Consider the following 12849-nt stretch of genomic DNA (forward strand, 5'->3'; position numbering starts at 1 on the left):
AAAATACATTTAAGAGGTGATGGGTGGCCGCCCCCTAAAAAATATCAAAATTTGGCCGTCCGGAGCATATGTTCCCGTTGCCCCCCCCCCCTAAATACGGCCTTGGTAGTCAGTAGATATTATTATAGTCTATAGAAATGTTTATAATATTTTACCAATAATATAAATTATAATATCTATAATATTATCATTAATATTAAGATTCGAGAAGAAGAAGTTTCATTTTTCTAGATGTCAATAATCGGCTATCGCGAGATACATTTTTGGCCAAACGATTGAGAACACTGGAAATTCACAAAGAACTCAGCACTTATTCATAAAACTACGACAACTGAGAACGAATTTAAGTGCAACGTTGCCTTAACATTTAATTTGCAAACAATTTAACTCAAAGATTCAGCTCTTTGAATTTTCTTTGAACTGAAAATTTAATTGTAACGAAAAATAAATAATAGTTATATATTATATTAAATAAGTTGCAATAAATAATATTATATATATTATACCCAGACGGAATTTTGTAATGATAATATTATAATAGTATTACAATAACGTTATACTAATATCATTCGTTATTACAATGTTATAATAATATTATTAATCAAAAAGTTGCTGTCTCGGTATAAATAAAATGTTTGACGCCAATGACTCCGAGGCAAAATGTACAATACATTTTTCTATTCCACTCAATAAAATAATTCCGATAACGCCACTGTAGTTTGTAACGATAAACGATATTAATATTATTTTACATTATTATAATGTTATTAACTTATCGGTGTATCAGTTAGTCTGCTAGTTCAGACAGCAATTTTTTGTTTAATAATATTATTATAACATTAAAATAACGAATAATATTAGTATAACGTTATTATAATACTATTATAATATTATCAATACAAAATGCTGTCTTATGTATGTAAATAGTGTACATAGAATAGTGTATGTATGCACGCCTGTGTAAAAGCACAACGCATTTTCGATCTGACTAGACCTTCTGTATTTTATTAACACTCAATTAAAGTTTACTCAGTTGTGTATGTTTTTATAAGTTGTTGAGAAAAAAACACGAACAAAGATAAATAAGTGTACCTCCCTACAATTGAAGGTTTAAATCCTTTTTATTCACATTTGTGGCTTGCCATTAAATCATTAATTCGGTAAAACGTATGTAATAAGCGTTATGTAACTGACCTGTAGCTAATGGTTCAGAAAAAAACAGAGAAAAACTAAAATTAAAAATAATATTATTCTGTTTGATTTTACACTGTAACACATGGTGGATATTGCGACTGCTGTAGCTAAATAAATTTAAGCCACAACACGTGCACAAAACCGGTAAACAATGCAGTATGAACTCCTTTATTGATATATATAATGATTCGATATGATAAGTTTAGTAAAATTTGATAAATGCTATTTTGGCCAGCTTTCGATGTCAATTGCCCCACTATGCGCCTGTGTAAAAGCACAACGCATTTTGGATATGACTAGAGTACTAGACCTTCTGTATTTTAACTCAATTAAAGTTTACTCAGTTGTGTACGTTTTCATAAGTTGTTGAGAAAAAAACACGAACAATGATAAATACGTGTACTTACCTACAAGTGAAGGTTTAAATCCTTTTTATTCACATTTGTGGCTCGCCATTAAATTATTGAGTATAATATCAAACAGTACCTACTAAAATTTCTGAAAATGTCTAGGTATAAATTCCTAATTCTTATTTTAATGATTATGAAATCGTTATATTATTCAGAAGCCGGAAATAACAGTGGCAAGTATTTTTTATGCACACTGTAAAATTAGTTATTACCTACCTATATGCATATTTAATTTTTAATTTTGTATTTTACTGTCATATATTATAATATGATTAGATACAAACACAGTCGAAGGAGGCGAAAGATTGTACTGCATCAACAGAATGCATAACGGAGGTAAGTTATAATAGGTATAATATACGTTAATCACATTCATAATTGTAAATATTATATGTATACTTAACATGTCTTTCAACCAAATTGTCGTGCCCTTTATTACGGATTGTATTATTCAAAGCATAATAATATATTATAATTTATTTTAGTTGGCCAAAAGAGCAAAAAAAAGTGGAATACAATATTTTGATTTGCTCTTTTTTTGTTTTAGTAAATTGTATAGTTTCAAATTGTTATTAATTTACAGTATTGTAATTTCTATAAATCAATATATTCAATCAAATTTATTCGTGAGAACTAAATGGCAATTCTTAAATTATAGAAGAATATTATAATTTATAACATTGTAATGATGAGGCACCCCTCATACTATTAATTGTTCATGAAATTAAATGTCAGCTTTTAGCTTTTGATCTGTAACTAATCCGCGTATTCATAGAAACTCAATGTTCTTTGGATCAGTGGTTCTTAAACTTTTACGACAATGGAACCTCAGGAAAAAGTTTCGTGTTTCGTGGAACCCCATAATATCTGTAAAACCACTAAAACGAATATGTTATAGCAATAATACTATACGTCTAGTAACTATAATTATTATTTAGGTGACTTTTTTTTTCCAAGTATAATATAAAATAATTTTCTCAATATTCGCATACATTTGGCGGACCCTTGAGATTGTATATATATTTTTTTTGACTTATTGCTGCCCCACCCCATGAATTTTGATTATTCGGGGGAAGGAGGGTCGTGTGAATTTCAACACCAGGCTTGCAAATACGTGCAAATTGCGTGCTACATATCTACGTAATTAGTTTTTGGATTTTCAATTGGTGAGGGTGAGGGGGGGGGGGGCTGGCCAAACGTGCGTCAGTCGATGGTTTTCTTTTATTTCTCGCATAACAGCGAGCGTCGACACTTCATTTTTATACATTTTTGGTTGGTAATCTACCTTTTTGTATTAATATTATTTTCAATAAACTGTGGCCAGTATTCTCGTATTTTTTTTTTTTTTTAGTTTTATAATTTATTATGGTCATTGTTATAATATTATGTTCCCGGTAACCGTCCAAAAGAGCTGGTGTGATGTATGCATATTATATTATTATATACGTGTTGTCTATACGGTTTTTATTTATGATCTTTGTTTTTTCTCTTTTGTCCAAGTTATACGCCAGTCAGCTTTCTTGACATTAAATATAATATAATTTACAATAATTCTAAGTCGCTAATATTGTGTTATGCTTATATTATTATTATCATTATTCATGTTACTTAATTATTAGATAAAATCCACGTTACTCCGTCTCAACGGGTCTCAGCTCGTGGTTGGCGACCTTAAATATATAAATATATCCTCGTCAGGTGACACTTCTTTACGAACCTGTAGTCATCTATTCTGCGAGATGTCATATCTTTTCAAAACTAATATTAGTCGATCGAAACAACGTGAAATTTTCTTTCTCTTTTGGTATTGTTTGCATCAAATTTGTGTCCGACAGCTGGAGCAAAAGTATATTATTATTATTTTTTGTTTTTGAATCTTATGATAATTTTGTTATTATAAGGTTAAATTTATAAAATATAATTTTGCTTTAAAGATGACAAAATATCCTGACGCGCGACCGATCGTTTCACGCGATGGGGCGAAAATGGTTGACGAATTTCGTGATTCACACCTTATGTAGTTACAAGTATGACTTATATGCGCCTTTGGTCTTCCCAGTCCCCACATTGAAATTATCAAAATTGTATGGCTTATAAGAAATACTTAACAAATAAGCAATACGTCTAGAATCAACATGATTATATTTTTCAATTAATATAGATGGTTTAAATTAATTTTCCAGGCTATCCACGAATATACGAAACATATGTAGATTATATGACAAGGATATCAAAAGGTATGTAATTTTAATCAAATTAGTAGAAAATAATTTTTAGTCTATACGTTTGAAAACCGGCTTATGTTATTTTACATTCATTATTTTGAGTGACAGTAAGATAAGGGGAATTTATAAGCACTTTTGAGTTGTGATAACCACTATCCATATCTTAAATATCTTTACATATAAGTAGGGTTAGGATTTAAGTGCAATAAAAAATTTTAAAATATGTATTTTATGAACCAAAATATGCAAAAAAAAGTTTGTATGATATATATATTTGACGGTAGGTACCTACAATTTATTATAAAATAAAAAAAAGGCTATGTGGGCATCAATCCCCATCATTCCCCCAACATAATTACGCCATTGATAGTTGCTGAGTGTACCACGAAATTGAATAGGTTACTGTAATGTGTGTGTTAAATTTGAATTCAGCGATAATTCGTTGCATATATTATACGAAAAACGATTTTGAGCGAAGATGGTCTGTCAGTGTCAGTCTATATTACTCAGTATATTTCAAGATATGTTGTTTGATATTGCTATTAGAATAATTTAAATTTTAAAGTAAAATAGGTACTGGAAAATTTTAATTTTGACCTTTAAAAAGTGCCAACTATAAGATTCACACTTTCCTACCTGAAAATATATATTTAAGTTGAAAATAAAAGCATTTTTGTCTTCTACACTACTCCACTTACACATAAAAAAACACATTCATTGTAAAATTGAAGTATTTATCAATTATCGCTCCGCTCAGAATCTTAAATGATATAGCCCATTGAATTATTTACTGTACTATATAGTTGATTTAATACAATATTAATATGTTTTTGTTTTGAATACTACTTTTTTTGGATATTGATTAAAAAGCCTCTTCAAATAAATAAGTCGTCTTGTGTAAAAACATGTATGCCATTTTTTGATATGAAAATATAATATTTATCAGTATAAATATTTTTACTTAAAAATCTTATATCTTATTGACCTAGTCCCTATTCTCTAGTAAATGGGCAGGTACAAGAGCCCGATAAACTAGATTATCGAATTATAGAAACACCAATAATTATAATTTTACTTTTATGTTTAACTGTAGGCAAACAATATAAACCTATCTCGAATAATGAGTTCGTTACATTCAAATCATGTAAGTTATTTTTAGTTTTTACTAATATAATATATTGTATATTTTAATATCGTGGATATATTATGTACTATGTAAGAATATAACATTTAGAATAAAAGCGTACCAACATAATTATTAAATGTTGATACTTGATTATCAAAGTTTGTTGGCAGTAACAACCAAAGACAATAATAGCGAGTGATGAGTATTTTAAAATTGTAAATTGTTTCTACAGGATCTACCCAATTAGCCAATGGCAACCATTAAAATAATAAATACTCATTATTTTTCCTATAACCAATAGCAACCACTTATAAACAAAAATGTCCACCGTCGGAAAATTCCAATCGGAAAAAAAATCCCCAAAGCAAATACTTATATATAATTGTATATCTTAAAATACTTATTGTACTCGCTTTAAAATTAAAATATTATAAAAATCCACGAAATTGACTAGATAGTAATCTTACCTTTAAATTGTATAAGAAGTCAATTCACTCTAATTTTTAAATTAACGGAGCGAAACGTGATCTGCTGAGCGTAAAATTTTCTATGATACACACTTGTAAGACGGAGACAACACATGCGGGTATAACGTCTTTTAAATGTTTTCAACCATATTCTACCTAACTGTAATACATTTTAGCCATCAATAATGGTAAATTATTGTAAATTGTAATAAATAATAATACATTATATAATTTTAATCCCAAATAAATTAGGCTATAAGTAGAGTCCGGATCTATATGCTCTAATTAAACCCCAATACGGCAATATATTTAAAACATATTATTTTTTTCAAAATATTTTTTAACCTTGAAATAGGATTTTTTATGCGTTAAAAATGTTGTATATCAGTTTATACGAAAATTAATCGTCAAGATAGCTTATACAATTGGAGCTACATACTCTCAGTAAAAATACTAGGTATGTGAGATCATAAAAATTCTGTTTAGCTAAAGTTTTAAATATCAAACGCAATAAATATTAATGATTTGCTGATAAATGTATGTATTATGTTTTGTTTCAACTACAAATATCAATTGACATATTATGGCAATATTATTATTAGTTCAAAATTTAAATATCAGGATATATCGGTATCATTTCTTGTTGTTTGGTATATAGGCTGATAATAATAATAACGGTTCGTGGTCTGATAATTTACGTAATTCATAATCATACCTAAATATTATGTAATATACTTATATCATTCTTATATCATAAGATTTAAGACACACGTTATCGTAGCATGCTAACATAATTATGTCGACGAATCGTTTTAAAAATAATTTATTGTCTTGATTCCATAATAAAAACTTGTAGACTAATAATAAAGTTGTGCATACATTTTTCAGATTGTCCAAATATCGGAGAAATATATGACGAATATTTTAACGATAGGCAGGATCTTTTTGGTAAATGATTTACACTACAATGTTTATAACTTATAAAATATTAAAAATGAACTGTGTAGAATAATGAAATCAAATTATTATTTAATAGTTAAGCTTTAGACTAATCATTTATAAATTCAATATTATCGTTTATTTAGAAATTGTAGGATATTCTGAAACAGAATTTACAGCGGTTCTAAAATGTAAGTTAATTAACCAAACAGTAATTTAATATTTTCAAATTAATTGGGTATGATTAGATATGGTATAATATGCACATGGTTTTATTTTGTGGTCGAATAATATAATATGATTGAAAAGTAATCATCACACATTTAATTGAATTTTTAGGTGAATTTTACTGAGTAGATTCATCTGCTTTATTCCCGTCTATAAAAAATAGAAGAAAAAAAACTTTAATTTATTTCTTTAAAAATTAATTTATCTGTACTTATAATTAATAAAACATATGTAATATGTAACTATAACTTCTATCTAAACCACGATTAGTATAGGATAAGTTTGATTTAATTAAAAACAATTTTTAGCGTAGTATTTTTATGTGAGACATCTTAATTATGGTGCGGTACGGGAGTGAGACAAAACTTGAATGATATTGGCGTAATGGCGTGGCGTTCTTGGATCGTCGGCCCAATCCTCACTCACGCACCGCTTTAGTTATATAATAATATTATGTCGATTGTCCATGCACCCAAACACTACGTATTACTTTACATGACTAAACAATAATAGACTTAATAAAGGGACCATAATAACATCCATACTAACTCTCTTAAAAAAAACAGCCAATTATTGAAACGACCAACAATAAATTATTGTTTAACTTTTACATTACACATTAATCTAAGACCTAAGTGACATTAGTATCAAAATAAATTATGATTGTGTTACTTCTTTCTTTCAGCATACCCAACGTTTTTGGAAACTAAATCTCAATTCTTAAGTAGGATCGACTTTGGCTCACTAGGACGTAAGTTGTTAAATGATCCTTGTGTTTTTCTGAGGTTCTAAATTGTATTCATAATATCTATAAATACCTAAAAGAGATTAATCATATCAAGAATTACATTTACTCTTTATAAAGTAAAGTGAAATTAATTTTAAATTAATGTTTGGTAATGTTAGTTACTAAATATATATTTGTTGTGGGAGAATTATTAAAATCACATTTCTGATTGTCCAGTTAAAAATTAAATAATTGTTTTATTGTACCAACGGTGGTTTTTGACCATTGAAATAAAGCAATTGTTTTTTGCTTTGCATATGGAGTTTATCGTATATTCAACTCTCCAGTTTTTGACATAAAATAGTACCAACTAAGACATGTGAAATATAATTTTACATAATTTTTTCTATTTCCTATATAATATTTTCCATCGTAATAAAACACCATAAGGGTATGATGAATTAATTAATTTTTTACTACAGTGGACCAGTCTACGAGTCCATCTGACTACTATATAGGATTACGGTCATGTAAGTGAATTCAATTTTTTAATTATTTTTTTTATCAAAGTTGTTATAACTATCACGTATTGCTATAACCTATATATATACAGAAACATCTAATTAATTCAATTACGTAGTTAAAGAATACAATTAATCACGAGTAGTGAATGATAACTATAGGGCTAGGACTTTATGTTCTAAAAAACTTTTAAATATGCATGCATTTATGTCCTAAAAAATGACTATTGGTAAATAAAATAATATTAGCCATTAAGTATATGATGGTAAATTATTATAGGTAATATATTTTAGATGGCACGTTTTTGTTTTGATGACAACAATATGATAATGATTATCTTCTAATCAACTGTGAATCGACAGATCCATTTCTTAGAAATTCACTTATGTTTTACAAATAAAGATGTATGTTTATCATTGGTATATAATATTATCATTGAGTTTAAATTGTATACATTATGAAGACCAGAATGAGGAGACCAAACTCCACTTCTGATAACGTACTGAAATGAGTCACACGAGCAAACAAATTTGTAGCTAACCTAACCTAACCTATTTAATTTATATTTTTTTTATCTGTCTTTGAAACAAAAACCTAGAAGCCTTCTATTAAATTGTCAAGCTTTATAACTGAAAATGTCCGTAAACAGCTCAAAATAAGTCACAGTATTTGGAAAATGTTATGGTGTATAGAAAATGCTTATATAAACGTTCAGTCAATATTTCATGTACCTACGGTCATTTGTTTTAGAGTTGCACCAAAAATGATTTTCCGGAAAATTATACTGTATTATACTTATATTTACTGTTGAAGAAAATCCAAGCATTTTTACTGTTCTAAAAAGTAATGACAGACACAAAAATAAAAAAAAACACATTATTAAAAAATTAATACATTCATCGCTTTGCTCAGAATCTAAAAGGTTAGTCAAATTAAAGAATCCTAGAAAAAAATCTAAAAAATCTAAAAACTTAAATAGGATAAAAAATCACTGTTGGAAAATGTTCAGAATTTGTTGAAAGTTATTTTCACTGGGGGTCCAATTTCCAATTTAGCCCTGCAAAGTTTTTATTAAATTTCAATTTTTTATTCAACTGATTTTTATCCTATTTATGTTTTTAGATTTTAGTTTTTTTTCTACTAGCGTTTATTAATTTAACTAACCTTTTTTTAATTTAAATTAAATAAGTTACGTTTAGGTTGGATTAGGTTAGCTCCTCCCCGTGAAAATAACTTCCTACAATTTCTGAAAGTTGTCAAACACTATCCAACAAATGGAGATGAACCTTCTAGCACAAAAAACATGCCCCAACAATTATTTGTACTGCTGGCGTGAACTTACACATAATAAACATTCAGCACAACTAGAAATTTACCGGTGGAAATAAAGTCCAACAAATTCTGAAAGTTGTCCAACAGTGTACAACAAATGGAGATGAACAAATGTAGCACAAAAAACATGTCCCAATAATCAGTTGCGCTGCTGGCGGGAGCTTGGCAGCGCAAAATTGCAAATTGGCCCCTCGGTGAAAATAATGTCAAACACATTTTGTAAGTTGTCCAATAATCCACCAACAAATTTGTTGGATTGATTGGATCAATGTCAGGCTAATGTTGCGCTGCCAAGTTCACAGGTGTGAATAACGGTACATATTGGTATACAATCTGTGGCCCTTTAGTCGTGCGTGTCATTACGGGACGTTTTTTCATGTTAGGGCCGTACCAGTTTGGTCTCATTATTCTAATTATAGCGAGGTGTAATAGGTAGATGTAAATAATTAATCACTTTTACTGATTACAACTGTAATACAAGAGCTAACAAATGAAATTTAAGTGAGAGATGGTGAGATAAAACACGTAGACTGAATGACGACCGACTGACTGCACGGAGCGACGATTTCTCGCTAATAGGCTCTCGATTCTTCTAGAGGCGGCGACGGCGGAAGTGCAAAACTTCCAGAATGTTACTGAAGACGCGTGGCGTGGTGCCTAAATATTCTAGAATCTAGAACATTCGACCACCACATAGTGTTCATAATTCTATATTATATACCTACTCAAAGATATTATATAGGTAATGTCTGTTCTCCAAAAATTAAAAATGTGTATTTAAAATGTATCAAATTATTACTGAATAAGCCTAGTTTTATTCGATAAAAATAATTTTCTTTTGACGAACATTTTTTATAATTGAGCTTGATCATGCCATACCTTATTATTATTCCAACTCAGTTGTAAATATAAAAATAATTGTTATATGTTTTCAGTGTATCCAATATTTGCTGAATCTCATATAGAATATTCAGCTAGAATAGAGACAAAAGGTAAGTTTTTAATTTAGTTCAAATTTATTCACAAACAATATAGATAGTTACAGTTTGTCTTCTTGACATTATTAAGAGGATGGCAGTGCAATATTTGTGTTCTCACTCAGACTCACGCGCAACATGGATAAAATTTATGACTTTCACCTAAATTTGTATTTTATGATTTTTGAGTTATTTTTGAGTAAAACCACCTACGACAAAAATAATAGAAGATACTATTTTTGAGGGTTTGATTTATCGATTTTATATTTTATTATTATTTGACTTTCAAAAAAAAAAAATTGTAAATTTAAATAATGTTAAAATTGTTTTTAAACAATAATTAGGTAAATTGATATGTCACACCCTCAAAAATATTATTCGATATCATTTTTGTAATGGATGATTTTACCTTAAGATTAATAAAAAAAGGGGTAAGTAGATGTCGCTCTGCTGTACAGTAAGTAAACATTTGAATTTCAAACGCTCATAAAAATTTAATTTGATTTTCTTGTAGACATTTTTTTTTTTGATTAAGGTAGACAAACTTATGGATAATCTTGTATTACATTTTCAAATCTTAGATTTAAAAAGAAAAATTTTTATGAATTCTCAACTCTAAATAATTTGCTAATTTTTGTGATTTTTCCGTATTTTGTCAAGATTTGAACTTTAAATGCTTATAAATAAAAACTGTGAATAAGGATTTTTAATTTTTTTCATCTGCCTTTGAAACAATAACCTAGGAGCCTTCTATTAAATTTTCAAGTTTTTTCACCCAACAGATAAAATTTAATTGATATTTATAGAAAAAAAAACAAAAAAAAATGGAAACTGAAAATGTCCGTAAGCAGCTAAAAATAAGTCAAAATATTTGGCAAATGTTATGGTGTATAGAAAATGCTAATATAAACGTTTAGTAAAAATTTCATGTACCCACGGTCATTTGTTTTAGAGTTACACCAAAAACCAAAATCGATTTTCTCGTAAACAGATTTTGCGTAAAAATTCCCGTTTTTCCTTAATTTTTCTTTTGTTTTTCACGCTGACTTTGAAAACTAATGGGAAATGTTAACTTTTGACTCCCCAAAGTACCAAATAGATTCACTTTCCTATCAGAAAAGTTACTGTTGAAGAAAATCCAAGAATTTTTACTGTCCTAAAAGGTGATGACAGACACAAAAATAAAAAATAAAAATAAAAAAAACACACATCATTATAAAATAAATACATTCATCGCTTCGTTCAGAATCTAAAATGATTCTGTGTAAATGCGTTTTGTCTATGTTGCTCGAGGGCCAGGGAGAGAAAACAAACAGTGTGATGACATCCTCTTAAATTATATTCCTTTTGTTTCAATAATTAGTTATTAAATATTTTCATTTAATCATCCATAATCTATGACTAATAATAATCATATGATTTTTTAAAATTTAAAACCATAATACTTTGGTTACCTACGGAATAATACAAATTATGGATGTGCATACAATGTTTGAAAATTATTCAGAACCGTATTGTCCTTGATAAATATCCCGTTGGAGTTGTATTTTTCGGTGTTTCCGAATTGCAGACAAAGTGACAAAAACCATGTGAGTTGCGGACGAAATCTAAAAAGGTAACATACGAATTGCGGACACAAATATAAGATAAGAAATTTCCTATTATTATTTTTGATATAGCGATCGTGGACGTTGGGAAATTACTGTTTAATATTAACGATTAAGATTGTGCCGGTACATTTGAAACCGCTGCATATGTTTAATCAGTTTATCATTTTTTAAATAATTCAACAACATTTAAAAAATAACGATTGCTCTTTTGCAAGACACAAATATTTTTAACCCCACCAACCAATTTTTTTGGTAGCTTGTCCTAAGTCCTGAAAAAGTGGTGAAGGGAAATATTTGTGTCCACAACTAACGTGGTTTTTATTAAAAAAAGCTCTGTACGCAATTAGTATTATGACAACGAAACTCGTGTCCGCAATTGTTATGTTATAATTCCTGACCTAAATAATTCGTCCGCAACTAGTATGTGTCCGTATTTTTAATGAGTCATAATAGCACAGTATTAAATTATTATTTAGGACTCGTTCCAATGAAACTTGAATCATTCATTTTATACCAAGCCTGTGAGTAATTTTAATTTTAATATTACAAATTATTCATAGTGTAATATAATACCGCAGATTATATAATACCAGATGGTTTTCTAAATTTACTGATAACTAAAACCTACCGCAATGCAGTAGGATCATTTATGAAAATAAATTATTGTACGACACTTTCACTATAGTTATTGTATCAAATAATATGAAAATGGTTAGGAATTTGGCGCAAGTGTTAAATATCAATGGTGTATAGTTAATAAGAAATAATTTCTCATAAAAACTCTTTTTGTCTATTAGTGGTGGTACTGATTTGAGGTAGGTTTTGATTTGTTTACATTTTTGAAAATTACACTGGCTGAATAGGGGAGTGCACCATCTGTTTTTATATAATCTGTGATTATACTATAATATACTATATATTACAATCTAACATATATTTTAATTTATTTTTTGAATAAATAGGGGGGATGGAATTATATAGGTATTACTTCCAAAAGCTGGGTAGCACAATATATTCCAGACGTCTTAGGATTATGGTGGATATTTCAGGGCATGCGTCACACGTACTCTCTTATGGTTCTAGTGCTTACAC

General features: G+C 28.5%; 1 protein-coding gene across 1 annotated transcript in view; it reads left to right on the forward strand.

Moving 5' to 3' along the window:
• The first annotated feature begins 1644 nt into the window (after positions 1-1644).
• Positions 1645-12849, forward strand: part of LOC132951160 (uncharacterized) — a 162157-nt gene continuing 150952 nt past the window's right edge. Inside the window, exons 1-10 of the mRNA XM_061022906.1 lie at positions 1645-1777; positions 1881-1940; positions 3788-3841; positions 4923-4973; positions 6311-6370; positions 6508-6552; positions 7275-7340; positions 7799-7846; positions 10106-10162; positions 12234-12278. Of these exons, the coding sequence (XP_060878889.1) occupies positions 1699-1777; positions 1881-1940; positions 3788-3841; positions 4923-4973; positions 6311-6370; positions 6508-6552; positions 7275-7340; positions 7799-7846; positions 10106-10162; positions 12234-12278 (565 nt within the window). The 5' untranslated portion in view covers positions 1645-1698. The remainder of the gene's footprint in view (positions 1778-1880; positions 1941-3787; positions 3842-4922; positions 4974-6310; positions 6371-6507; positions 6553-7274; positions 7341-7798; positions 7847-10105; positions 10163-12233; positions 12279-12849) is intronic.

Source organism: Metopolophium dirhodum, chromosome 8 (assembly GCF_019925205.1).
Source record: "Metopolophium dirhodum isolate CAU chromosome 8, ASM1992520v1, whole genome shotgun sequence".
In the NCBI taxonomy this organism is placed as follows: domain Eukaryota; kingdom Metazoa; phylum Arthropoda; class Insecta; order Hemiptera; family Aphididae; genus Metopolophium; species Metopolophium dirhodum.